Source organism: Caenorhabditis elegans, chromosome IV (assembly GCF_000002985.6).
Source record: "Caenorhabditis elegans chromosome IV".
Taxonomy (NCBI): domain Eukaryota; kingdom Metazoa; phylum Nematoda; class Chromadorea; order Rhabditida; family Rhabditidae; genus Caenorhabditis; species Caenorhabditis elegans.
The window spans coordinates 15,775,973-15,798,108 of record NC_003282.8 but is presented as its reverse complement, the minus strand read 5'-3'; the positions used below and the strand labels follow the sequence as shown (position 1 = coordinate 15,798,108).

Here is a 22,136-nt window from a genome sequence, read left to right as displayed (position 1 = left end):
AAAATTTCGAGGCCCTTATCTTATCGAATTCAAATTTGGGCGCCACGCGCAAAATCCCCAATTATTATCAATTATCACGTACCTATACCACACTATATTAGTGATAATTAATGCGGAACAAATAATAAACAGGTCTTAGAAAATCTGCAAGTTTCAGATCTGAACAAGTTATGACTGTTTGGTAACAGTAAATTTTTTCAAATTTTGCAAGTTTTTAAAAACCATTGCAGAATTTAAAATAACTATTTGAGATGTTTTTCTCACGGAGAAAAAAAAATAATTTAGTAGGTACTAATTCAGTTGGAATTTTAATAAAATTTAAAATCTCATAACGTCAGATGGAGAATAATTCTTCTTCATTAACATGAAACGTTTAACAACACTGTAAAACTGAAAAAATTCGCATTTATGATATCTTGGAATTTCACTTTTTTTTAACGATTTGAATTATTTTTTTGATACGATTACGACATTTAATTTTATCAATTTCTCAAAACTCTCTCAAAATATATAGATTTTCTGACATTTTCACATCTACAGTTCTACTGCTCAAAATTACAAAAAACAGTATCAATTTACCAAACATGACTGTTAAAAGTTTACAATGATTTTTTTTCCAGTTTTGTAACAAAATAATTAGGAAATGATGTCCGGTTCTTGACAAATCTCCGTTATTCTATCAAAAAAACAACATTTGTTGGAATCCCCTTGCAAGAATTACACGAGTTTAAATAGAAATAGTGAAGCAGTGCAAAAAATTTGCAGAAAAAAATAAATTGTAACTTTAAAAAACTTCTGAAGTTTTCAATTTAATATCATATAGGGTATAGAACAAAATTACATATTTTTCGAAATATAAATTTCCGTCGAAATAAAAAAGAAATGGTTTGAAATTGTCAGGCAGGCAGGTAAGAGGTAGGCAAATGATATTTGTAGACTCTGCCTACCCCAACAATATTGCAATGAATTCAAATTTCAGACTATTTTGCAACCGAAAGATAATTTAATTTAAAAAATATTTGTCTGTTTCATGTAGTTAATAATTGTTTGGAGACTTGCCAAAGCTAGTGAAGCTAGTGTCTTTGCAGTAATAAAAACTAGTGGAAAAAGTTCACAAATCAAGATTTTTAAGTGGTACCACTAGAAAAATAAAGTTCACCAGGTTCAAGGCTGATAGAGTTGAGTGACATTACAAGACAAGTTGACAACCCAAAAAGTTGGGAGTTTCTGGTGAAAAAGAGAGAGAAACAGAGTAAAAGTGACGTCAGTTACTGGAAAAATATGGGGATCAAAAGGAAGGAATAAAATATAATAAAAAAGGAAAGTAATTTAACGAGATTTAGAAAATGTATAAATTATAAAATCTGACTTCTCTATTTTCGTTTATTTTCTGATTTAAATATTGAAAAAAAATTTTTTGTCAAAGCCTCGTTTTTTTTTGTTTAATTTGGTTGTATTTAAGAAATCTTTAATACTACGGTTTTTGAATCGGTTTAAGCACGGGCTGCCCACTTGCACAAAAAGTTATAAAGTTATATACGACACTTCTATAACAGTAATTTTTTTAATTTTCAGAGTAAAAGATTATGCAGTTTCTTATAGTGAATTAAAGAGGAATTATGTTTTCTTGATATGTTTAAACTTGATATGTTTTAAATTAAAAATTAAAAATTTCAAAAACTATCACAAAAATACTATCAAATCTGGTGATCAACTGAAGCTCGGCTTTTTAATTTCGTTTTAAGCCAGGCACACTTTGTGGTTTTTTGTAGATACATTCTAGTTATGATTTTTAGTAAGTGATCAGAATAAGGAAAATTCTATTTTTTTAATATGGAACGATAAATGTAATTTTAACACATTCACTCAAATCAGCAAAACTCAGAATTACCTTAAAAACTTTAAAAACTGTTTGAAATAGTGAACACTTAACTTTCGGAAAAAACTAACAATTTTTAACTTTATATCAAGCTAAACTGTTTTATTTTGCGTGGGTCACTCGATGACGTCAGAAATACAAATTAAATCTTCCAATCGCTGCAGGGATTAGCTTTTAGATGCATGTAAAATAAGTATCAAGTTTTTGAAACATTAAATTTTGCAAATTTTTGAAAACTATGAAATTAGACGTAGTGTTACTATTTTTAGGTCCAAAACCAAATTATTTTAAATAAAATCAAGATTTGGGCGGGGCCTAAATTTGGGTATGTATAATTCTGAATGAACATTATTTTCAATTTAACTGTGAACGATTCTATCTTGGATATTATGGAAAGAAAAATCGAAAAAAATTGCAAATTGAAATTAGGCTCCGCCCAAATCTTGGTTTCATGAGTTGTTTCACAATTTTTTTCAAAATGTTTATTGGATTTTTTGAACATAATAAACTTCTTGTTCACGATTTAAGAAGAATTCGTTTGATAAAAAGACCAAAATTCAAGACAAAATTAAGAACAAAATATATGCATTCCTTGAAACAGTAAAAAATTTTGATCATGAAAATCATGTATTGATTCAAAAAATTTGTGCGGTTTCATCAAGTTGGTAAATTGAATGCTCCTGTTATAAAAACCGTTCGTAAATTTTCACATGTAAATTGAAAAACAAACAGATTTCAGGAAGCTACGGGCTTTGTTAAAAATTACGAATTTAGCAAAAAGTCCTCAACCAGAGGCACTGAAATATTTTCAACTAAACTTAACCTTTTAACCTGCAAAATGCATTCTCAAAGTAAGTGGCACACAAAAGAAAAAGTCTAACGATTTTGTTTTATTGGGCTCTCTTGTTTTCTTTTGCACAAAGGACACTGATCATTTTTTACTGTTTTTTTTTAAATTTATTCTTAAAGCTAAAATAAGCGTTCCACTTAAGAAACAAATTTCATGTTCGCTTTTTGAAACAGAAAAAATTTTAACTACGTAAAATGTCCACGCTTTCTCCAAGTTAATAAGTGGAGTCCTTCAATAGCAAAAATGGTGTACCGATTGTTTGCAGGGTTCAAAAACTAAAACAAAAAGTTGGAAAAAGTTGGAACACAAAAATAATTGACTTTTTGAGTGGTTTTTGCACAGAGAGCACAAGTTGAACTTCAAACTATCTTTGTAAAACAAGAAACAAAATAATTATTAATGAAAACTTCTGGGTGCTCATGAACATGGTGAAACATGAGAAAAGTCATTTGAACTTGGATATTTTGAAAAAAAAGTAGAATTTTGTTGATCAATTAAAAAACTATCATTCAAAATATTGTATTTTTTAAAAAGTTTTTGGAAACATGCTCAAAATAATTGAAAATCCGTTTTCTAATTCAGTAAGAATGTTTTGGAAAAACTGAATCCGTTTTGGCATCAATGTGAAAGAGTACGAAAAAATTTAACTTTTTTGATCCGACATCTCACGGGTTGCCCACTCATGTGCAAGCAAGTGGCGCAACTCGGTAAATGTCGGCTGCAAAACATTAGTTAGTTGTCACACACTCACACAAACAACCTCTTATTTGAAACAGTTTCTATAAAATTTAAAATTACTTAAAAAATTTGTCTGTTCCAGGAAGTTGCAAAATTTTCCGAATTCTCAAATAACCAATCTTTGAAGATATTAAGATATGCTCGTGGCTTGTAAAATGCAAGAAACCTTCAGGAAAAGCAAAGAAGGAAAAGTCATTTCCGAAAAACATTCAAAATGTCCAAAAATAGGAGAAATTGGGGGAAAAGAAATGAGAAGAGAGAGGTTGAAAACAAACAAGTTGAGTTTTGATGCGGAGGGTTCTGAGATTTTCGGTTTTTTTTTTTTTGATTTTCAAATGGCGGAAAAATTCCAACATTTTGCAGTGCTCAACTGACAAAATATTTGTGCCACCGCGAGAATCGAACCCAGGAGAAAAAAATTTCAACTAATGCTCTTACCGCCTGCGCCATGTACTACAAGGAAACAAAATTTTATCGAATGGGCCGAGTCAGAGAAAACGGAGCGTCCTTAGAAGTTAAAATTAATTCTGAATTCTAGAGCTTGTTAAAAGAGAAAGTATCAAATTATCAGAAATGAGAGAAAATATCTGGTGAATGTGAAACAGCGAATTTGAAAAAAATCGGCAATTTAATGAACTCTGCTAAAAGAAATATGGCTAAATGTATCAAATTACAAACTAAATACTTTTCAATTTATCCAACAAGGCCGCAAATTTCAACATCACACGCTCATATTCATATTTTACATGATACACACGAAACAGAAATTTTTTGTGAAATCATATTTTAAAAAAATCCAAAAACAAGCTGCAAAAGTATATAATACCCGGAAGATGTCGTACCATACATCATTTTTCAAAAAAAAGCATCCTTATTACGATAAAAAAGACATTAAGATAAAAGGAAAAAGCGTAGCGATTGATTTGAAAAATGTGGGAACAATAAATGAACAAAGTGAAACAGCAAAATGAAGTGAAACCATTTCAAAAAATGTACATATTTTTGTCTACACAGAAGAATTGAGATTCATTTACTGGAACAATTTAAAAAATTGGAGAAAAATCGTATTTCGTAAAATTTAAAAAAGAAGACTCCCATTAATTTGCCACCGAAAAACTTCAAATATTCTAAAACGATTCAATTCCAAAAAAGTAAGCCCAATGCGGGGCTCGAACCCGCGACAACCAGATTAAGAGTCTGGTGCTCTACCGACTGAGCTAACCGGGCGGCGAGCAAGTCGGCAACTCGTGTCTTGAAGAATGCGACTTAGTGTACTCAGGCAGCCTATTTTCAATAAAAAAAAATCATAGCTAATCTTGTTTATCGAACGAAAAAAAGATCAATACTTATTTGAACGCATCAAGAAACAGTAAAGTTAATTTAGTGCTCAATTTTAAAAATATTAACTTTTTTTAAATCTATAAACATAACAATTTTAGTACAGAACCCAAGTTTTAAAATTTAATAAACTCAGAAAATTCGTAAAACATGGAAACTAAATATATATAAAAACCAAAACCAAGTGTGAAAACATTTTAATTTTGCTGTCATCAAAAACTGCAGTAATTACGGAAAAATATGAAACTTTAAAAAAACCTTTTGAAGCAGAACAAATTTATTTTTACCCTTTTTTCTCCGAAACTCGATTGACAGTGGTTGAACACAGTTTATTTCAAATTTTCATTGGAAAAAAGAAAAAAAATGTGGTGAAAACTTTTTATTTTATTAAATTAAGAAAAACTGGTTCAAAGTTTTCAAAGCCTAATCACCTACAAGTTCCAACCTTCCAAAGTGCATAGAAAAAAAACAATTTATTTTTGAAGAAGCTCACTTAAAAATGTCATTTGCACAGGAAAACTTGGAACTCTGATCATTTACTAGTTAGTAGATCATGTCATGTTCTCCACTCTCTAGAAAAGACTAAAATGAGGGGTAATTCATCTTCTTTTCCATAAGGACTGGAGTCGCTTTTTGAAAGTTTTGTTTTTTGTAGGGAGAGGAAAAGAGTCAAAGATTAATTTGAAAACATTTTTTGTGAAAACTTGCGAAATTCGAGAAATTAAAGAAAAATTCCTAAATTTTTAATTTCTCCAAAATTTCCTGTTTCAACATGACCTTGAATTTTTTTTTTACGGGACACCCTTATTATTACTTCTTCGCAAAAAAGTCGAATTTATATTAATTATTTGAAATGGTTAATTTTTGAGTGAAAAAATCACGCGATTTTTTCTACTTTAAAGTTTTTTCGAAAAAACTCTATTCATTGACTTTAAAAAATATTTGGTAGTTTGACTATTCAATAAAATATGCAATTTATTGAGCTTGGCAATTTTTTCTAAAACTGCAAATTTCACGAAAAAATGAAGTTTAAAATTTTCAAGTAAAAAGTTATTTCTGAATAATGAGAGAAAAAAGACAAGTTGTAAAAAAATCTATAATAAACTAAATTTTGAAAAAAAATCTGATTATTTGTAATTCGCTGAAACAGCAAAAATTTTTAGAGAAAAATGAATTAAGTGCACTTACAAATTCGATTATAATAGAGTCCTAATTGGACATTTTTGAGTGAGAGGAAAATTGAATAAAAATTTGATTTTTTTTTTGGCTTTTATCACGTATGGAACGGCAGAAAAAAGCACAGCACATCTATGTTTCGATAAATCACAAAAAAAAGTTTATTAATTAAAAATTAAAAATTTTGAAAAAAAATCGCTGTTTCAAGGAACGAAAATTCATAAAATACTTTCTTTATTAGTTTTCCTTAAGCATAAACAGACAAAAAAACTCCCAGAGATCCCAAAAATTCTCGTATTTTGTTACTGAAAAACAAAAGAAACATCAGCAGGTATCCATCTCCGTCAATCCATCAATTTTGAGCCTAGAGAGAGAGAGATAGAGTGTTAGAGGAGAAGAGACGCAGAAAAGCAGTGCACAGATTTTTGAGAGTTCAAGTTATTGGGGGTAATCTTAGAAGCATGAAATCAAAAGTTGAAATAATAATTGAAAATGCCTATCGAAGCTCATGACAAAATTGAAAATTGGTAATTGAAGAACTAGTGAAATATAAAAAAAACCGTTTTCTTTTAACAGAAAGTTGAAAGTGTAGAATATTTTGTCACAAAATAACTATTTTTGTTTAAAATAATGGTAAAACAAACGAATAAATTACAACATACAAATTATCTGAATATTTTGAAACTGTAATTTTTTTTTCCAAAAAAAAAGCATTTAAAAATTAACAAATCAGTTGAATTTACATTTTTATTAAAAAAAAAGTATTTATTAAAAAAAAAACCTTCTAACACTTCAAAAAATGTAGATCTCTGAAATTTTCCTTCAAAAATAGAACCGCCGCTCGTTTTTCTGTCACTTTTTCCTTCTCGTCACCTCCACTCCGTGTCAATTTGATTTGATCATTGGTCATTACCAAAACACATTTGTTTCTTTTCTTTATGCTTTTTTGAGATGATTCGAGATTTAGTGCGTCCGACAGCATGCGGGTTTGTGATTTTTTGCTGCAGTTACGTAGTTTTTTCACAGCAAGTGATTTTATTCAGAACTACAATTGAAGTGCAAATGAACTTAATAACGTGATAGCTCAGTCGGTAGTGGTGGCCGCTAGCAGTCTGGAGGTCACGAATTCAAGTCCGGCCTCACCCCCTAGGTTCACCCAGCCTCTATTGGGAAGTGGAGCAATCCACGACTGGATTATCGGCCACAGTCCCCGGCTAGGACGTGGCTTAAATTACAGCCCAGAGGGATCACCACCAGGCAGTGTACCTGAATCCCAGATCCGCAGTGCATTAGCACTTGAAGAACGGATCGTCCTTTAATCCTTTTTTTTTTTAAACGTTTTATGTTAATAGTTGCGAGATTTTAAAAACTTGGTGAAACAGATTTTTTTTCAAGGTTTTTGACGATTTTTTTCTCTACCAAAAATGAAGTTGAAATGTTATTTTTTTTTAACTTCGAATTTAAGATATTTTTGCATACATATCTGTAAATTAAAAGACGTTTTTCTTTTTTACCGTTCTAACAATCTGCAGCGGACTAAAATCGAGGATGGCGATGGATCACACAAATTTGAAAAAAAAGAGAACCTCCCTCAATTTTGTTGGTATTACTGTAGAATTTTACGGTAGGGGTACTGAGATGATCAGCAATTGACCTTGGACAGTGAAAACTGCATTATGAATAAAATTACGACGGATATTCATGAATTAATGCTGTAATAATTTGCAATATTACCCGAGATGATTGAGTTCGCTCCAAAAACTTTTTTTTTTCAATGTTTGGTAAATTTAGTTTCTCTGGCGGAACAGTTTTGCATTTTTAATAAAAAAATTGGATTTGTTTTAGTTTTAAAAATTTTGAATTAAACAATCTAGCTGAAATTGCTCTGAAATTGCAAAAGTAAAAACAAAGTATGGTAGCTTGTACGGAAGTTTGTTTTTTAAAAATCCTGAAAATGCACTAAAAGCTGTTTTTTTTTCAAAAATTCAAAAGTACTGCAAAATCATATGAAGTGCTTCTTTTTTCTTTCACAAAATTGTTCAGCACGGTAAAATATACCAGAAAATACCAAAAAAAGTATGCTAGCTTGTACGGAAGTTTATTTTAAAAAATGCAGAAATTAAGCAAAAGCTACCTCAGTGACTAACAAGTTACCAATTTTGAAAATGATGAAAAATGTCCTTTTTGCTATAATTTTGGAAGTTTCTAAATACTTTCAAAAATTGTTGAATAATCATAGTGGTCCTAATGAAAACCAAGTGAAACAAATTAAATTTGTGTGAAATTCACAAACGAATTAAAGTTCTTTTTCAGTTTAAAAATCTATGAAACAATGCTGAAACAGGCAATGTTCAGACCAAGATATTTTATAGAAAATTTCCAGAATTTCACTTTTAACATCAAGTTAAAAAAGTATTGCTCGCCTTTTCAGTTTTCATGCTCATCTATAATTTTATTTATAACTTAAAAAAAACTCGTTCCTATAAGAAAACATTTAAAAATGTTTCTTCTACTTTTACAAACCTAGTGAATTAGTGAAAATATGTGCAATTTCAAAAATTGATATTTAGTTTGACAATCCCATTATAAATATTTTTTGAACTTTTCAACAAAAATTTCCAGTTTTAGATTCACTTTTTTAGAACAACCTATCCCGTTTTCTTTTTCTTAGAAACAATTAAAATTGGTTTTAACAAAAAACATCAGTACTTTTTCACATTTCCATACAGTCTTTCAGATTTTAGATTTCAATCTGATCAAGATAAAATTAAATTTGATAGTATTTATAAACCTTTAAAAAATGTAAAAATTATTTTATTTTTTAAAATTTTTCTTTATATTGTTTTCTTTACTGTTTTTATCGGTAATGCAGTTTTTTTGGCATATTTCAAAAAAAACACGGAACTCAAAAGAAACATCGAAATTTTTATTTTGAAATGGAAAAAAATGTTAATTTCCAAATAAAATTTTAACGCGTGTAATAAGTGTTTGCTGAAAATAGATTTTTCTACCAAAATCACAGATACTGGTCCTGACACGAAAGAAACATTTCAGGTATCTCATTTATAAATACTTCAATTTTTGGTTGATATTACAGTGCCAATCAATATAGTGTCACCTGCTATTCTCCGTGACCCCCCTTTCAGGCGTGGTTATGTGTTCTGTAGTCAACTACGAGTACTAAAACTCAGAGATAAATGACGTCATTATTAGAAAAGACTAGATCATAATTAAATAGTACAGTATTTATTAACTTTTGGAAAATGTATAAGTTTTTCATTGTAACTAAATTATACTCGCTCTACAAAATCCACATGAAATCTGTTTCACTTTGGTGTTACATTATCCATAAATTGTTTTCGTACTGTCCACTAATAAAATTTAATAATTTTTGGAAACTGTAAAAAAATTATGTTCCTTTTTCAAACTTTTTTAAAAACTTTTTGAGTTTTAGTTAATTGTTCTTTTTTATAGGTGTTTTCTCCCTCAAAAAAGTTTTGACGTTAGTATTTTTGGACAATTGTTCTAGTTTTTAGTGTCAGAAGTTGTTTTATTTGATTGTTATATTTTGCAAAAATCTCCGAAAATACTAAAGCATGTTTTTTTTTGAAAAAAGGAAAAAAGATCCCAAATAAAAAAGAGTCTGTGAAATATCGCACAGTGGAACTAAGATAATTGAGGCTTTGGGAGCAAAAATGGAAATCGCGCTCCACCGCACACAATGAATTATTTCTTTTTTCTCGCCTATTTGTTTCTCATCGAAAAATACCTGTTAACCTCGTCTTTTTAAACATTTTTTGTCAGGAAACGTTGGAAGTTCAGGGTATTATACATTACAAAAAAATTTGACTTCCTATGAAATTATATTTATGAAACAGTGTTAAATTTTTATTTTTTTGTTTTTTGGAGAAAGTATATTTCTCAAATAAGACCATTATTAACACACCTAATTGGAGCATTTTTCCTAATAAAAAACATATTTCTAAGATCAAAACATTAAAATATTATTCTCCTAGTCAACATCAAGTATCATTTACTATATATAAAGCGCTTATTCCGTTTGTCCATAGTTTGTAGTCTATGTAGTCTTTGTAGTCTGCGAAGTTTTAGCTTCTGGAGGGATAGTGAGTTGGGGTTAGTGTAGGCCTATGGTCGGGGTACTGTAGTGGTACAATGGTGGTACGGTAGGAGTACTGTATGATTACGGTAGTTTCAGAAAAATTGGTTTTCAGCTCCAGAAGTCGGGGGCCGCGCCGGAGGTGCGGTCCACGGCTGGTAAGTAATAAAACTCAACCTCAAAATTATTTAAGACATTACAGAAACAGTAGAAATTTTGACAAAAAATTGAATGAATTTTTTTCAAATAGCGATTTACACTGAATTCTTTCTTTGATGGATTTTTTGAAATTTCGAAACAAAAAAAATGGGAAAATTGATTTATCAATGTTCAAAAATATATAAACTTTGATTTCATGAAGAAACGTTGTTGAAACGTATGTTTTTTAATAACTACAATAAGTAAGATTCTATAAAAAAGTAAAAACTCAAATTTTATTAAAACCGGTAATAAAAAAATTTGATTATTGTGAAATTTTTGGATTCAATTTAGAAAATTCTGAAATATGTTTTAAATCACTCTATATTCGTTTATATAACATAACATTATATACATATTTTGTAAATTTAAATTTAAATTTTGAAACAGGAACAAAAATTAAACTGATCAAAAGTGAAAAAAATTGTCGTGCAAAACATTGAAGCATTGTTCTAAACTTTTGAAACCGGTTTTTGTTCTAAAAAAACTCTAAAAATAATTTGTTTCAACTAGTTTTCAACTTTGTAAGTTTTTGCAAGTTCACTAACTATATGATTTCATCTACTTTTTTTAAATAGAAAATACCAAAAATTTATGATTGTTTTCTTTTTTTGCTTGTAAAACAATACAATGGTCAAACTTTGATTTTTCATTAATAACTTTAGAATATTTTTAACTAACTTCTCAATTTCAGTAAAAAGTTTCTCGTCACCGTTCCTCCGTTTGTATTTGACTTGATCATTAGCAAAGCACATTTGAAAATTAAAGTTTAAAGAACATGTGGTTTTCAAAACTTTGCAACTTAACAACTTGGTGAAACAGATGTTCTTTAAAATAGTGTGACGATTTGTTTCTTTTCAAATGGCAAATTAAATTTGAACAACGTTTCTTTTTTTGAATTTAGTAAATTTATCAGTTACTAACTATAGAGTCCCCTCCTCAAAGTTTCCAGGGGACAGAAATCGAGAATGGCGATGGTTCACACGGCGGCTAACAAAATGAGCACAAAATCCTGTTTGGTCAGAGAAAAAAAGGAATTTCAATATTCAAAGTTGTAAAAGTTGTTCAATATTCAAAGTTGTATGAAACGAAGAATTGAAAACTTATTGAAACTGTATTTTGAAAAAAGCATGTACGAAATATTAGCTTTGTTTTATTGACCAAATTTAAAACAACTTGAAACAAACAACATTTTTCATTGAAATAAATCAAATTTTCAAAAAACATTCGGCACATAGAATAATTTTTTACTATAATAAAGCCTGGGAAAAACGAATATATTATACCAGCCGGTGTCGTTCAAGCCTACGGCTCGACCTACTCCGACTGGCTTAAAATAAAGTTCGAAAAAAAAATAAATGAATGAATTTGATTTTTTTTTGAAAATGAAAACTTTCAATCTAACGTGAATTTTGCGTGTTGGCATAGCCTACATTGGACGGAAGGAAACTCTACTTTATATATAGTAAATGATTTCCTGAGTTCTGCTTGAAACTTCCAACAATTCATAGATTAAAAAATTAATCATTGTATTGAATAGGGTGTTTTCCCGTGACAGCGGAGCGAGAGAGAAGCGGTAGCAGATTAAAGGCGCATGCATTTTCCGTCGGCGCGGGTCCCGCCACGACAAGCGCCCTGCGGGCGCCGCGGCGACTTTTTTCTCCTCATTCTACGTGTGAGTACCGTAGAGGTCGTGGTTTTATGGATTTTTTTGCGTTTTTTGCGAATTTTTTGCGAATTTTAACTGTTTTTCAATTAATTAGGGGTTTTATATTGTGTTAGGTGTATATTTTTAGTCATTTAAGCAATTTTTAGCGTCTATGAGTGGAAAACAGGAAGCGGAGTGTGAGTGAAAGGAATTTTCGTAATAATTTCGCGTTTTAGTTCATTTATTATTATAATTTTCTCCTTTCTCTCCGATCGTTCGCTGTTATTGGCCTAAAATGTTCATTGCGCCTAGAAGTCAGGCTTGTATTCGAAAATTTGTTTCTGTTTTTCCGTTTTTCGTTCGATTCTTGTTAATCTCTTATCATAGCCACAACCTGTTAAGATTTTCCGTTCTTTCTCAAACACTCTTTACGCCTAGATTTATTCGCGCCTTTAAAATATTATATCCCTTCGTAAACCGTTCTGTTTCGGCCGATTTTTCCGTGTTACCGATCTCGCATGTCGTCGTTATTTCACTTTTTACATAATAATCACCCGTTTTATCGTACTCGAGTTATGTAGAGCATAAGAAATGCAGAAAAGGTCCATGATGTGGACAGGTGATCTCAATTCTCAGGGATTTTCATTCAGTCATGTAAACTGCACCTCGCCTCGCGAAATATAATTTTACTTAATTATAGAATTCGTTTGCGGTTTTCTGACAAACTAAGGTAATAAAGAGACACCGAGGCCGCTTTCGGCTTATTAGTCTGTTTTAGGAGGTCGACAAGGACGAATAAATTAGAGAGTAAATTTAGCTTTTACAGGTTATCAGACGGGAAAGGTAAGATGCGCGCGATGTCTCATAAGTTTCAGTAGATAATAGTTTTTGAACCAGATAGGTTTTTGCGATAAAGAGTTTAGTCCGACAGTTTCTGTCAAGGAAAGTGCGATGATCGACGGCCTCATTCGATGAAAGTGTGAGTTTTCGACGGCTTCTACCGAGGAAAGTGTAAGTTCTGACAGCTTCTGTCGAAGAAATTGTAAGTTCCGACAGCTTCTGTCGAAGAAAGTGTGAGTTCCGGCAGCTTCTGCCGAGGGAAATGTGATATCCGACAGCTTCGGTCGACGAAAGTGTGAGTTTCCGGCAGCTTTTGCCGAGAAAAATGTGATATCCGACAGCTTCTGTCGAGGAAAGTCTGATGATCGACAGCTTCTGTCGAAAAATTTGTGAGATCTGACAGCGTGTGTCAAGGAAAGTGTGAAGACCGGCAGCTTCTGTCGAGGTAATTGGGATGTCCGACAGTTTTTCGTCGAGGAAGGGTGAGATCTTACAGTTGTTCCGAAAATGTATGAGTTATGCGGCAGCTTCCACGGAGAGAAAATCAGAATTCTGGCCGGGTGGAGCACAGAGCCTTTACCGAGGAGAGTCCGACGCCTGACAATTCTCGGTCGCGGAAAAGGACGCGCTTCTACAAATGCTTGGTTGGGAAAGTTTCGGGTGAATTTGCGACAGAATACAGTGGTGTTGCGTCAGTTTGTGTCCGGTCGAGGGGAGAGTTATGATTCTCGATAGATGGTTTTCGCGTCTAATTTAGGCCATTACAGTTTCCAAGACACTAGCGGAGTAGCGATTCTTACAAGGGAACAAACCCCGGAGTGGAGATCTGTAGAACGTATAAGGAGTGGACTTTTATGGTGTTTTCTTTTACGAAGCGATTTCAGAATAGGAACATGAAGAAGATTAGCAGCTTATAGGTATTTTTCGCGCGGTTTCCGGCTCCAGCAAAATTTTTACATAATGTTTTCCATCAGCTTTCCAACAGGCCGTATCGGCGTCAGTTCAAGGGTATGTTACCCGAGAGAATTTTTATCGACCGACAGAATCGTGTAAGGTCCCGGTCCTAGCATATGACAATAATATGTTGCTATTTCGATAATTTGCAGTTGGAGGAGTGCGCGGGGTTCGAGACACGTCCTCATAACATTATAAATATGTCGAAAGCGGACAGGAGTCGGAGAGACAGAGTTGGAAGTTTCAGAACAGTATAATTCTCTCAAATAGAAGATTAATTGCTCTGCTTTTCCGCTTTGTCATAACTATTAGAATCATTGCTTTGGGCAAAGGGTAAATACGGTAAGACGATACTTTTCAGAACAACCGTGTTTCAGGTTATAGTCTAGATTCTAGTTATAAACCTTGACTTCGAATCATACTTGTAGAGACGGGTCCGCACAAGCTTCATCAATATTTCAAATGTTGTCGGTAATGGGCTTTTTTCGTTGCGTTGTAGGGTCACGCGGACGTTATCGTGATAATTTTAGCAGTAATCTCTTGGCAACTTTTAGCCCCAAGGCTTTTCTCGTTCTACCCTGTACTACACGCAAAGCCCATAAATCTGTAACTCAATTATCTCTGTTTCTCGTTTTTCTCATGTCTCTCGAGCGAAGTTAGGAACTAGGGAAAACTTTTTCTCGGGGGAGCGCAGCGACCCGAGAATAGGGTGTTTTCCCGTGACAGCGGAGCGAGAGAGAAGCGGTAGCAGATTAAAGGCGCATGCATTTTCCGTCGGCGGGGTCCCGCCACGACAAGCGCCCGCCCACCCACCCCTCTACTGATATTTGCCATGCTATATTCACTATTCTAGCGGCGGTTCTAACACCGAGCTATTGTGTGTAGGTTCAAAATACGAGTAAGCACCAGGTAATCTTTTAAATTTCCGCAGTTCCACCAGAGCGGACAGACAGGATTCCTCCGAAACATTTAAAGAGTAATTTGTCAGTCTTTTTTGGTGGTAACAGGAGATGGGTTTAAAATATGAATTATTATTAGAGCGGCCGAAAATTAATATCTTAAAGGTTGATCTTGATGATTTACAGGCAGCGAGAAGTTTTACAGGAGTCACAATTCAAATCTCTGGAACAGTCGCGAAGTCGAGAAGAAAGACGTGAGGAATATGGCACGCCACCGAGCAACTCAAGGGCTCACATCGATTCCGGACAGGGCAGGGGACGACAGGCAGTGGAGAAGGTCGGGGATCGACGTGGGAATTCTCAGAATATCCACACGACTGACCTCAGTTAGCTCTTTGTGGGGTAGTTAAAATGACATAACGGCCCCGACCCCCAATAAGCCTTTTTGTTGCCCAAACTATCCAAAGCTAGGTCCCGAGACATTAAAATATTAATATAATATTTGTTGCAGAACTAGTTCAACATCTTCAGGTATTCAGGAGGCCAAGGAAATTGCAGATCGTTTGTAGAGTTGGATGGAAGCGATGGTGGTCAGACGGGAAGAAACTGAGGAAATCGAGAAGACATGTTCGTGTGGGGTAACTGACGAATACAAGTTACCAGGATCGAGTCACGTTGGTTTATCATTTGTGTTCACTGTAACTAACCATAAGTACTTTCGGTCCGTCCCTTTTCGTTTTTCAGCACGTACTTCAGCACAGCTCATGCGACGTCCAACAAGCTCAGCACGTTCAACAAGTTCAACAACATCAGCAGCTTCTGCAGCACATTCAACGTTACAACGACGTTATCGACATCGAACGATCGGGCAGACGACTTAATAAATTTCCCCAATTTTCACTGTTCGTGGCCCTCCTATCGTTCAAGTTGGGAGCCTGGCGCCCAACTGCCCCTAATTTCTTACATCTGTCACGACCTGTACTACACGCAAAACCCTGTACTACACGCAAAGCCCATAAATCTGTAACTCAATTATCTCTGTTTCTCGTTTTTCTCATGTCTCTCGAGCGAAGCTAGGAACTAGGGAAAACTTTTTCTCGGGGGAGCGCAGCGACCCGAGAAACGGGATTTTTTTCATATATTCCGTTAGATTTCCATGTTTTTAAAAGTACAATTTCTCCGGTTTTCCATATATATATATCTAATCAATTCAAAAAGCAAACTTTTGTCAGTTTACAAATATTTATCAGTTATAGTGTATTTCTACAAATATCTGAATCACGTCCTTACTATTCTCCCATTAAATAAAAAAATTCAGATTGTAAATTTAAAAAAAGTGAAACAGTATTTAATTGTATTCGACACAACAATACTGGCTCCTACTGAAAATTGGGGGGTTTTCCCATTTTAAAATATTTTCAGGACACAATCTGACTTCCGCCACTTGCTTAATATAGTCGTGCTGGCATGGTAATGTATTTTGTTTTTTGTGGTCAGTTAATTTAACAACTTGAAACATTTACTTCAAATTTTAAAAAAATCTGTTTCACAATGTTGTCATAATTTTGCATTTCTCGTGTATTTTTAGTACTCATCTTAAATTCGAATAACGATTTTCAAAAGTTTCTAAAATTTTACAAACAACAATTAATTTATTTCCCACTTTGAATTGATTTTCGCAAATATGTTTTTATGATTTTGGAATCTTGAATTTTTTGGAATTGCTGAATGCTTTTTGGAAAACAATTCTTTTTTGGCAAGATGTTGAAACATTTTAAAACAACAAAAAATAATAAGCTAACTTTTAATTGAAAAAATTACAGAAAAAAATGAGAAAAAGGAAGTTAAAATATGTATTTTGTTTCAAGAACTGTAAAAATAATAATTTCAGTAGATATTTGTGAAAGCAAAATTTATTGAATTGCAAATTTTCTTAAATGTTCTTATACTGAAACGGTTAAAAATTGTTTTCTGTTAGAAAATATTTCATAACGGCGTTTTTGTCTGTTTGATAACATAGGTTTGATTAATTTTCCGTTTATATAATCAGTGAGTAAATATTTTAAACTCGAAAGAATAGTTATTACGGGAACAATAAATCATGAGAATGCGTACGTGAAGCATTTTATTTGACGCGCGATATCTCTTAGCAAAAAAACTGTCAGAAACAACTCGGAAACAAATAATAAGAATTCTTGAAACAGAAATTTCGTCAAATTTTTAATTTTTAAACAAGGTTTTTATTTCGGAAGAAAATAAAAATTTGAGAGCAGAATGTTAGCTATTTCCCAAAGATTTTCTGAAAGACAGGCGGGGGCTATATTTTTGGATTTGTGCGTACAGAACTAAACTAACTGAGAGAGACCTAAGTGTTGAAAAATTTATGAAGTTGTAGAAACAGTGAATTTCTAAAAAAAAAAGATTTTTTTTGTGCAGTTGTGAAATTTTTTCTGAGTTCATTCTGATCATACTATTCTTCAAATTTTGCTGAAAATTTGGTAGAATTTCAAGGAATAACAGTAGAATACTGCACTTCAAAAAAAATGCAAAAAATCTATAAATAAAAGTTGGTTAAAAATATGTTATACAGAAACGGATTAATGACAAACAAATAAAGTGCACATTTTTTAAAAGTTTAATGAAACATGATTTTATATATAGTTACATTTTTTGACTAAGCTTAACCAGTTCTGGTAAATCTGTCAGATTAAATCAGAAAAATCTTAATTCCAGACACATGCATTCTGTTCAACAAAACGTGTTGGATTATCAAAATAGTGTGAAAATATATTTTTTTAATTGGGAATCTCCAACATTATGCGTTCATTAAATTTTTGATTATAAAAAAAGCGTTGAAACTGTAATTAAAAGTTTAAAAAAATAAAAATCTTCGAAAAATTCAGTAAAACATGATTTTGTTTTTAAAAAAATTAATTGATCAATGCGATGTCAGTAAAGTGCTTTTACTCTACCTTTTTGTATAATTGCCACGGTGGAACATCAGCTAGATGATTGCAAACGCGCCCCACCGAACAAACGGCTGCTGCCAGATTGAGGATGCCCCAACTTAAAATGTTCTCTGTATAAAAGATTTTTATTGTGATCATTTTTCATATGCATCGCAAAAATCAATCTTAAAGTGTTTTCGAGACAGCAGCCAATATAAGTTTTCAGACTGAGCATCATGAATATGGCAATCTGGTTTCTATGCTACCATGTTTCAGGAGGTTCAAATAAAGAGTCAAAAGTTTTAAAATAACTAATCCAGTGTGAACTGATTGTGAAATTTTAAATATACTTCAAATGAATTAATCTATTGAGCGAGTACTAAAAATACTAAATTCTTCTCATTATGTAAACTCAAACATAATACAATTTATTTTTGATGTTTCGAAAAATAATTGGTTTTTGAAACTTAACAGATTTTGCTGTTTCATTAAAATTGTAGGATCGCAGAAGGTTCAAATAAAATTGTTCGGTTTCAATAAATTGTTAAAAGTTCTCAAATAACAATTCTAGTATTATCTCTTCGTAATAAAACAAGATTCTAGTACCTGCTTATGATAACTTACTGAAACATTATTGTTCTTGTCTTTGGATTTAACTTTATTAATACAATGTTTATTATTTAAAAATAAGCTTTGTGAAAAAATATGGAATTTGAAAATGTCATCGATCTGTTATTGCAATAGAATGTAAATTGGTCAAACTTTAAAAAAAATTGAAATCCAAAAAAATGGAGCTGCTTGTAGCGTTTTTCATCAGAAAATTTTTCGAAAAATATATAGAGAAATGACATTACAATTAGGATGTAAAAAAATAAATCTTAAATTTTCTCATTTTTACTCTACCGAGCTCAAAGAAATTGTACAAGTTTTCAGAAAAACTAGAATTTAAAAGTTCCTTTAAAATTTTTTTCGCAGTTTTTGTGTTTGAATCTAACAAGTAAAAATGATTTTAATTTTATGAATATTGAAGAAATTAAAACTAGTTTGCCTCCCTACCAATTGCTGTACATCAAGCTGTTTTATTTTAAAAGTATAGTGAAATTGTATCGAATTACTACCAAAATAAATTTTTTCAAAAAACATTCACTTTTACAATCCATTTTTCGCAGAAACAGTTTTTCCTTTTTTTTGCTCTCGAAAAAACAAGCGAACTCGCACGATGTCGGCTGCTCGATTTTAAAATAGGGACAGTTTAAGCTTACTGGAAATATTGACTCTGGGCATTCAAGCTTACTAAAATTGACAACTTGAAACATTCGCTCAGTGTAAAAAATAGTTCACTCTTATTCATAATGTTGTCATACTGTTTGTATTTTGTAAACATCTAATAGTTAACGTAGATTCTGTAAAACACAAATAAAAAAACTTCACTTGCAAAAATGCAAATTTTGAAACAGAACATTTACACGCTACACAGTTGATTTATTTCGAATTTAACGATACTTTTCAATAATTTTTTTGATGAAAACCACCACAAGATGCTCTATGCTCTTTAAACAGAGTATTAATGTATAAAGTTGAATTAAATCTACTGGAGAGACGTTTTAGAAAAAATAACATTACTGTTTCAGTTAGTTGCAATGAACAAGAATATAAACTTTGTTTGTTACGTCGGTGAAAAAAAAAACAATTTAATTCTGTTTATAAAAGTAATTTCAATAATTACATTTCGATGTTTATTTTCACTGCCAAATTTTCCCTTCTTTTCTCTGACAGTTTAGACAGTGGTTTTTTTTATTGTTTCGACAGTTATTTTCATATTTTCTCGTCAGAATTTGTCACAAATGTCACAGGCGAACAGATAGGCACTTTTGCCTATAGCCATCTATCTTTTTAGACTATTTTCGGAGGAACACAAGATAAAAATTCGACTGAAATTTTACAACATGTTGAAGCATGATAATTGTTTTTTAATTGAAAAATTCCTTTGCATATATGTGTTTCTTGACTAAATTTTCGAACAGTTTCTAATTTTCTGAAAAAGTTTCAAAGCTTTTTCCGAACAAAAAAAAAATTGACAGTTCTCTTTTTGGCTTGTACATCTGTTTCAGTTTTGTTTTTGACTTTCATGTAAACTTCCAAAAAACCTACCTTGAGGGTATTTTTAGAAAAAAAAAACTGAAAACTGCAAGTTTTCAATAGAATGACTCATTTCGAAGAATATTTTAAATTGCAAAATCAGGAACATACACTCAAAATAATAAAACTGCGTGGCGTGTACTGCAGAAAACCTAATATTTAGGCCCCGCCTTTTTTTCGTCCACTCACGGGGAAAAGGCAAAATTCGGGGACCAACCAATATCAGGCCGCCGACATCTCATGGGTTCCGCGCGCCGCTATGTTTAACTCGCAGCGGGCGGAGACAGCTTGCCACACCCACAACGACTTAAACATAGCGGCGCGCGGAACCCATGAGATGTCGGCGGCCTGATATTGGTTGGTCCCCGAATTTTGCCTTTTCCCCGTGAGTGGACGAAAAAAAGGCGGGGCCTAATTATGAGGTTTTCTGCAGTACACTCCACGCAGTTTTATTATTTCGAGTGTAGTGAACACTAGAATAGTTATTTGAAAACTTTTGGCATTTCACATTGGATCCCAATTGTTTTATGTGATCCTGCTGTGTTCATAAAGTTTTAATGAAACAGCGAAATTTGTTAAATTTCCAAAACAAATTATTTGTTGCAAATCATCCACTATTAAAACAAATTTCAATATTTCAGGCATTTAACTTTTTTATTAAATTTCTTTAAAATAAACGAATACAAGAAAAGGTGGTGAAACAGTCGACGTTTAAAGTAACATTATATACATTATATAATTTTTGGAATTTAATTCTGAAACACTTGAAAATTGTTTTGCAGTTCTAAAATATGCCACTTTGTACCAAGAACTACATTTTTCAACTTTATATTTCATTTTTCAAATAATAACAAACTTTCCCTAATATTTCAAAATTAGGAGATGTCTCCAGAAGAACCTTATCAAATTGAAATGCCAGAAATGAAACCTATAAAGAATAGTATGCAAGTGATTTTTTGTTTATAAAAACCTAATGAAACAGTTGCATACCCATTCAAAAACTGAAAAAATAACTGTGCAAAAAATTACTGACAAGTTATTAAAATAAAGTGAAACAGTAATGCTTAATTGATAACCGAACGTGAGAAAAATCATGGCAATACGACATAAATAGTTCAATCTCTGAAACCACGAGCATTTTTGCAATAAAAATTAAATTTTATTGTAGATTTAGATCTGAGAATTCACAGATCTGATTAAAAAAAAACATACTCATTCAAATGAAACTATATTGGAACATCTACCCATGTGGTATATTGTTTTGAACAAAACTTGACATGTTATCACCGCACAATGAAACTGTACTGCTCAGTTTTTTTGAGTTTTCAATGGAACATTAGGGAGAGTAGTGAATATTCCTTTCTGATTACTGGTAGTCATGTCAATACGGCATATTTATTTTAATCTTTGTGACTACCCACTTTTTTGGAATAAAAATCAATTTTAACACTAATAAATTGACTGTTCATACTGATCCTGAAAGCACATTGAAATTCTTAATTTTCTGAAGATTTTATAAAAACTAAGTAAAACGGGTAAAAATATTTTTTTACAGTTTTAGCAAACCGGCTCCAGCCATTATTTTCCACTATAAAACAGTTATAACAACCGTGTCAATTTTTTTCCAGATCAATCAAACATTTTAATTTACTGTAAGTACTGAAAATATATTTGTTTAAAGAAAACGATGTAACGTCAAAAATAGAATTGAAATATATTATTGTATCAGATGGGAACCCTCACGTCTCGCCGCGTCAGCAGCAAGGTAAACACAGTGAGGCGCGGATTCCGTGAGATGTCGGCGGCTGATATTGGTTAGGATCAGGGGTGTGCGGCAAATCTCAAAATTTGCCGAGCTCGGCAAATGCGGCAAATCTCTTTTTTCAATATTTGCCGAGCACGGCAAATTCGGCAAATCTCTTTTTTCAATATTTGCCGAGCACGGCAAATTCGGCAAATCTCTTTTTTCAATATTTGCCGAGCACGGCAAATTCGGCAAATTTGCCGAGCTCAGCAAACTCGGAAAATTTTGATAATTTTTGATGTTTTTTGGAACACCAAAACTACCGAATTCTTAACACACATCTGGTTTCTGAATTAGTTCCGTGTAGTATGTCTGCTTAAGCATAAAACTAACTCAATTTTGTGTCATTTTACTAAATTTTTGTCGAAAAAATCAATAATTTTAGTCAAAATTGTACTGTAAAATTTTTGACGTGTGCGGCAAATTTCGAAATTTGCCGAGCTCGGCAAACGGCAAATTCGGCAAACTTGCCGCACACCCCTGGTTAGGATCCCGATTTTGGTCTTTTCCCAGAAAAGGCGGGACTAACTTTGGGGATTTAATGTTTTTTCAAGTTTGTAACAAAATCAATTAACAACTGAAAAATACGACTGTCACTAGACCCATTA

General features: G+C 32.2%; 1 protein-coding gene, 88 non-coding genes and 1 pseudogene across 90 annotated transcripts; 19 read left to right on the top strand and 71 right to left on the bottom strand.

Moving 5' to 3' along the window:
* Nucleotides 1-327: 327 nt before the first annotated feature.
* 21ur-694 lies at nt 328-348 on the bottom strand. The gene has a single exon (NR_064247.1).
* A 333-nt stretch (nt 349-681) lies between these two features.
* On the bottom strand, nt 682-702 carry 21ur-2931. Its single transcript, NR_064246.1, has one exon.
* On the bottom strand, nt 683-703 carry 21ur-12988. Its single transcript, NR_064245.1, has one exon.
* A 365-nt stretch (nt 704-1,068) lies between these two features.
* On the top strand, nt 1,069-1,089 carry 21ur-2118. Its single transcript, NR_064244.1, has one exon.
* Nucleotides 1,090-1,280: 191 nt separating this feature from the next.
* 21ur-3257 lies at nt 1,281-1,301 on the bottom strand. Its single transcript, NR_064243.1, has one exon.
* 21ur-12976 lies at nt 1,282-1,302 on the bottom strand. Its single transcript, NR_064242.1, has one exon.
* On the bottom strand, nt 1,284-1,304 carry 21ur-11685. The gene has a single exon (NR_064241.1).
* Nucleotides 1,286-1,306, bottom strand: 21ur-10548. The gene has a single exon (NR_064240.1).
* A 184-nt stretch (nt 1,307-1,490) lies between these two features.
* On the bottom strand, nt 1,491-1,511 carry 21ur-2183. Its single transcript, NR_064239.1, has one exon.
* Nucleotides 1,512-1,850: 339 nt separating this feature from the next.
* 21ur-13969 lies at nt 1,851-1,871 on the bottom strand. The gene has a single exon (NR_064238.1).
* On the bottom strand, nt 1,854-1,874 carry 21ur-3321. The gene has a single exon (NR_064237.1).
* Nucleotides 1,875-2,025: 151 nt separating this feature from the next.
* Nucleotides 2,026-2,046, bottom strand: 21ur-6265. The gene has a single exon (NR_064236.1).
* A 367-nt stretch (nt 2,047-2,413) lies between these two features.
* On the bottom strand, nt 2,414-2,434 carry 21ur-10222. The gene has a single exon (NR_064235.1).
* 21ur-7988 lies at nt 2,415-2,435 on the bottom strand. Its single transcript, NR_064234.1, has one exon.
* Nucleotides 2,436-2,575: 140 nt separating this feature from the next.
* Nucleotides 2,576-2,596, top strand: 21ur-5415. The gene has a single exon (NR_064233.1).
* Nucleotides 2,597-2,836: 240 nt separating this feature from the next.
* Nucleotides 2,837-2,857, bottom strand: 21ur-13021. The gene has a single exon (NR_064232.1).
* Nucleotides 2,858-2,976: 119 nt separating this feature from the next.
* 21ur-797 lies at nt 2,977-2,997 on the top strand. Its single transcript, NR_064231.1, has one exon.
* Nucleotides 2,998-3,097: 100 nt separating this feature from the next.
* Nucleotides 3,098-3,118, bottom strand: 21ur-13910. The gene has a single exon (NR_064230.1).
* Nucleotides 3,119-3,209: 91 nt separating this feature from the next.
* On the bottom strand, nt 3,210-3,230 carry 21ur-13806. The gene has a single exon (NR_064229.1).
* 21ur-9979 lies at nt 3,211-3,231 on the bottom strand. Its single transcript, NR_064228.1, has one exon.
* A 64-nt stretch (nt 3,232-3,295) lies between these two features.
* 21ur-5706 lies at nt 3,296-3,316 on the bottom strand. The gene has a single exon (NR_064227.1).
* Nucleotides 3,317-3,585: 269 nt separating this feature from the next.
* 21ur-5848 lies at nt 3,586-3,606 on the top strand. Its single transcript, NR_064226.1, has one exon.
* Nucleotides 3,607-4,005: 399 nt separating this feature from the next.
* 21ur-5223 lies at nt 4,006-4,026 on the bottom strand. The gene has a single exon (NR_064225.1).
* A 138-nt stretch (nt 4,027-4,164) lies between these two features.
* 21ur-2152 lies at nt 4,165-4,185 on the bottom strand. Its single transcript, NR_064224.1, has one exon.
* Nucleotides 4,186-4,364: 179 nt separating this feature from the next.
* 21ur-6292 lies at nt 4,365-4,385 on the bottom strand. Its single transcript, NR_064223.1, has one exon.
* Nucleotides 4,386-4,611: 226 nt separating this feature from the next.
* Y105C5A.1276 lies at nt 4,612-4,701 on the top strand. Its single transcript, NR_064222.1, has one exon. It is a non-coding gene; the product is annotated as an Unclassified non-coding RNA Y105C5A.1276 (non-coding RNA).
* Y105C5A.t1 lies at nt 4,622-4,694 on the bottom strand. The gene has a single exon. It is a non-coding gene; the product is annotated as a tRNA-Lys (tRNA).
* Nucleotides 4,702-4,769: 68 nt separating the features above from the next.
* 21ur-753 lies at nt 4,770-4,790 on the bottom strand. The gene has a single exon (NR_064221.1).
* Nucleotides 4,791-5,008: 218 nt separating this feature from the next.
* On the bottom strand, nt 5,009-5,029 carry 21ur-1489. The gene has a single exon (NR_064220.1).
* Nucleotides 5,030-5,594: 565 nt separating this feature from the next.
* On the bottom strand, nt 5,595-5,615 carry 21ur-3013. The gene has a single exon (NR_064219.1).
* On the top strand, nt 5,611-5,631 carry 21ur-4788. Its single transcript, NR_064218.1, has one exon.
* 21ur-12097 lies at nt 5,613-5,633 on the top strand. The gene has a single exon (NR_064217.1).
* 21ur-6932 lies at nt 5,614-5,634 on the top strand. The gene has a single exon (NR_064216.1).
* Nucleotides 5,615-5,635, top strand: 21ur-15662. Its single transcript, NR_064215.1, has one exon.
* A 253-nt stretch (nt 5,636-5,888) lies between these two features.
* Nucleotides 5,889-5,909, bottom strand: 21ur-11368. The gene has a single exon (NR_064214.1).
* Nucleotides 5,910-6,499: 590 nt separating this feature from the next.
* On the bottom strand, nt 6,500-6,520 carry 21ur-11427. Its single transcript, NR_064213.1, has one exon.
* 21ur-9696 lies at nt 6,503-6,523 on the bottom strand. The gene has a single exon (NR_064212.1).
* A 79-nt stretch (nt 6,524-6,602) lies between these two features.
* Nucleotides 6,603-6,623, bottom strand: 21ur-2294. The gene has a single exon (NR_064211.1).
* Nucleotides 6,624-6,765: 142 nt separating this feature from the next.
* Y105C5A.1273 (DRBM domain-containing protein) lies at nt 6,766-6,963 on the bottom strand (the record flags this gene model as incomplete). Its single annotated transcript, NM_001268949.1, has 1 exon — nt 6,766-6,963. The coding sequence occupies one exon, from the start codon at nt 6,961-6,963 to the stop codon at nt 6,766-6,768; it is 198 nt and encodes a 65-aa protein (NP_001255878.1).
* Nucleotides 6,964-8,181: 1,218 nt separating this feature from the next.
* 21ur-11852 lies at nt 8,182-8,202 on the bottom strand. The gene has a single exon (NR_064210.1).
* On the bottom strand, nt 8,183-8,203 carry 21ur-7674. Its single transcript, NR_064209.1, has one exon.
* A 26-nt stretch (nt 8,204-8,229) lies between these two features.
* On the top strand, nt 8,230-8,250 carry 21ur-10361. The gene has a single exon (NR_064208.1).
* A 6-nt stretch (nt 8,251-8,256) lies between these two features.
* Nucleotides 8,257-8,277, bottom strand: 21ur-8633. Its single transcript, NR_064207.1, has one exon.
* Nucleotides 8,278-8,450: 173 nt separating this feature from the next.
* 21ur-10012 lies at nt 8,451-8,471 on the bottom strand. The gene has a single exon (NR_064206.1).
* A 245-nt stretch (nt 8,472-8,716) lies between these two features.
* Nucleotides 8,717-8,737, bottom strand: 21ur-5459. The gene has a single exon (NR_064205.1).
* A 442-nt stretch (nt 8,738-9,179) lies between these two features.
* Nucleotides 9,180-9,200, bottom strand: 21ur-1780. Its single transcript, NR_064204.1, has one exon.
* Nucleotides 9,201-9,313: 113 nt separating this feature from the next.
* Nucleotides 9,314-9,334, bottom strand: 21ur-9087. The gene has a single exon (NR_064203.1).
* A 459-nt stretch (nt 9,335-9,793) lies between these two features.
* Nucleotides 9,794-9,814, bottom strand: 21ur-3195. The gene has a single exon (NR_064202.1).
* On the bottom strand, nt 9,797-9,817 carry 21ur-12505. The gene has a single exon (NR_064201.1).
* A 634-nt stretch (nt 9,818-10,451) lies between these two features.
* 21ur-218 lies at nt 10,452-10,472 on the bottom strand. Its single transcript, NR_064200.1, has one exon.
* Nucleotides 10,473-10,619: 147 nt separating this feature from the next.
* Nucleotides 10,620-10,640, bottom strand: 21ur-9500. The gene has a single exon (NR_064199.1).
* Nucleotides 10,641-11,051: 411 nt separating this feature from the next.
* Nucleotides 11,052-11,072, bottom strand: 21ur-5841. The gene has a single exon (NR_064198.1).
* A 271-nt stretch (nt 11,073-11,343) lies between these two features.
* 21ur-452 lies at nt 11,344-11,364 on the bottom strand. The gene has a single exon (NR_064197.1).
* A 50-nt stretch (nt 11,365-11,414) lies between these two features.
* Nucleotides 11,415-11,435, bottom strand: 21ur-8437. The gene has a single exon (NR_064196.1).
* A 3,387-nt stretch (nt 11,436-14,822) lies between these two features.
* On the top strand, nt 14,823-15,714 carry Y105C5A.21 (annotated as a pseudogene). Its single transcript has one exon. A coding segment is annotated over exon 1 (892 nt).
* A 202-nt stretch (nt 15,715-15,916) lies between these two features.
* 21ur-4807 lies at nt 15,917-15,937 on the bottom strand. Its single transcript, NR_064195.1, has one exon.
* Nucleotides 15,938-16,089: 152 nt separating this feature from the next.
* Nucleotides 16,090-16,110, bottom strand: 21ur-1189. Its single transcript, NR_064194.1, has one exon.
* Nucleotides 16,091-16,111, bottom strand: 21ur-9618. The gene has a single exon (NR_064193.1).
* A 114-nt stretch (nt 16,112-16,225) lies between these two features.
* On the top strand, nt 16,226-16,246 carry 21ur-426. The gene has a single exon (NR_064192.1).
* Nucleotides 16,247-16,344: 98 nt separating this feature from the next.
* Nucleotides 16,345-16,365, bottom strand: 21ur-5490. Its single transcript, NR_064191.1, has one exon.
* Nucleotides 16,366-16,774: 409 nt separating this feature from the next.
* Nucleotides 16,775-16,795, bottom strand: 21ur-8800. Its single transcript, NR_064190.1, has one exon.
* Nucleotides 16,796-16,969: 174 nt separating this feature from the next.
* Nucleotides 16,970-16,990, bottom strand: 21ur-15299. Its single transcript, NR_064189.1, has one exon.
* Nucleotides 16,971-16,991, bottom strand: 21ur-4724. The gene has a single exon (NR_064188.1).
* Nucleotides 16,992-17,213: 222 nt separating this feature from the next.
* 21ur-15044 lies at nt 17,214-17,234 on the bottom strand. Its single transcript, NR_064187.1, has one exon.
* Nucleotides 17,217-17,237, bottom strand: 21ur-259. The gene has a single exon (NR_064186.1).
* 21ur-13099 lies at nt 17,218-17,238 on the bottom strand. Its single transcript, NR_064185.1, has one exon.
* Nucleotides 17,239-17,358: 120 nt separating this feature from the next.
* 21ur-4812 lies at nt 17,359-17,379 on the bottom strand. The gene has a single exon (NR_064184.1).
* A 49-nt stretch (nt 17,380-17,428) lies between these two features.
* Nucleotides 17,429-17,449, bottom strand: 21ur-14784. The gene has a single exon (NR_064183.1).
* 21ur-7755 lies at nt 17,432-17,452 on the bottom strand. The gene has a single exon (NR_064182.1).
* Nucleotides 17,453-17,897: 445 nt separating this feature from the next.
* On the top strand, nt 17,898-17,918 carry 21ur-3041. Its single transcript, NR_064181.1, has one exon.
* Nucleotides 17,901-17,921, top strand: 21ur-4494. Its single transcript, NR_064180.1, has one exon.
* Nucleotides 17,922-18,112: 191 nt separating this feature from the next.
* On the top strand, nt 18,113-18,133 carry 21ur-11145. The gene has a single exon (NR_064179.1).
* Nucleotides 18,134-18,150: 17 nt separating this feature from the next.
* Nucleotides 18,151-18,171, bottom strand: 21ur-5133. The gene has a single exon (NR_064178.1).
* Nucleotides 18,152-18,172, bottom strand: 21ur-9617. The gene has a single exon (NR_064177.1).
* Nucleotides 18,160-18,180, top strand: 21ur-5314. Its single transcript, NR_064176.1, has one exon.
* Nucleotides 18,181-18,619: 439 nt separating this feature from the next.
* On the bottom strand, nt 18,620-18,640 carry 21ur-8483. Its single transcript, NR_064175.1, has one exon.
* Nucleotides 18,623-18,643, bottom strand: 21ur-8070. The gene has a single exon (NR_064174.1).
* On the bottom strand, nt 18,624-18,644 carry 21ur-2582. Its single transcript, NR_064173.1, has one exon.
* A 190-nt stretch (nt 18,645-18,834) lies between these two features.
* 21ur-9171 lies at nt 18,835-18,855 on the bottom strand. The gene has a single exon (NR_064172.1).
* Nucleotides 18,856-19,252: 397 nt separating this feature from the next.
* 21ur-8040 lies at nt 19,253-19,273 on the top strand. Its single transcript, NR_064171.1, has one exon.
* Nucleotides 19,274-19,318: 45 nt separating this feature from the next.
* On the top strand, nt 19,319-19,339 carry 21ur-10082. The gene has a single exon (NR_064170.1).
* A 137-nt stretch (nt 19,340-19,476) lies between these two features.
* On the bottom strand, nt 19,477-19,497 carry 21ur-3423. The gene has a single exon (NR_064169.1).
* Nucleotides 19,498-20,222: 725 nt separating this feature from the next.
* 21ur-4269 lies at nt 20,223-20,243 on the bottom strand. The gene has a single exon (NR_064168.1).
* 21ur-4190 lies at nt 20,224-20,244 on the bottom strand. The gene has a single exon (NR_064167.1).
* Nucleotides 20,245-20,360: 116 nt separating this feature from the next.
* On the bottom strand, nt 20,361-20,381 carry 21ur-3976. The gene has a single exon (NR_064166.1).
* A 259-nt stretch (nt 20,382-20,640) lies between these two features.
* Nucleotides 20,641-20,661, bottom strand: 21ur-10112. Its single transcript, NR_064165.1, has one exon.
* Nucleotides 20,662-20,959: 298 nt separating this feature from the next.
* 21ur-135 lies at nt 20,960-20,980 on the bottom strand. The gene has a single exon (NR_064164.1).
* A 210-nt stretch (nt 20,981-21,190) lies between these two features.
* On the bottom strand, nt 21,191-21,211 carry 21ur-167. Its single transcript, NR_064163.1, has one exon.
* A 112-nt stretch (nt 21,212-21,323) lies between these two features.
* 21ur-14518 lies at nt 21,324-21,344 on the top strand. Its single transcript, NR_064162.1, has one exon.
* A 9-nt stretch (nt 21,345-21,353) lies between these two features.
* 21ur-8493 lies at nt 21,354-21,374 on the bottom strand. Its single transcript, NR_064161.1, has one exon.
* Nucleotides 21,375-22,136: the final 762 nt, after the last annotated feature.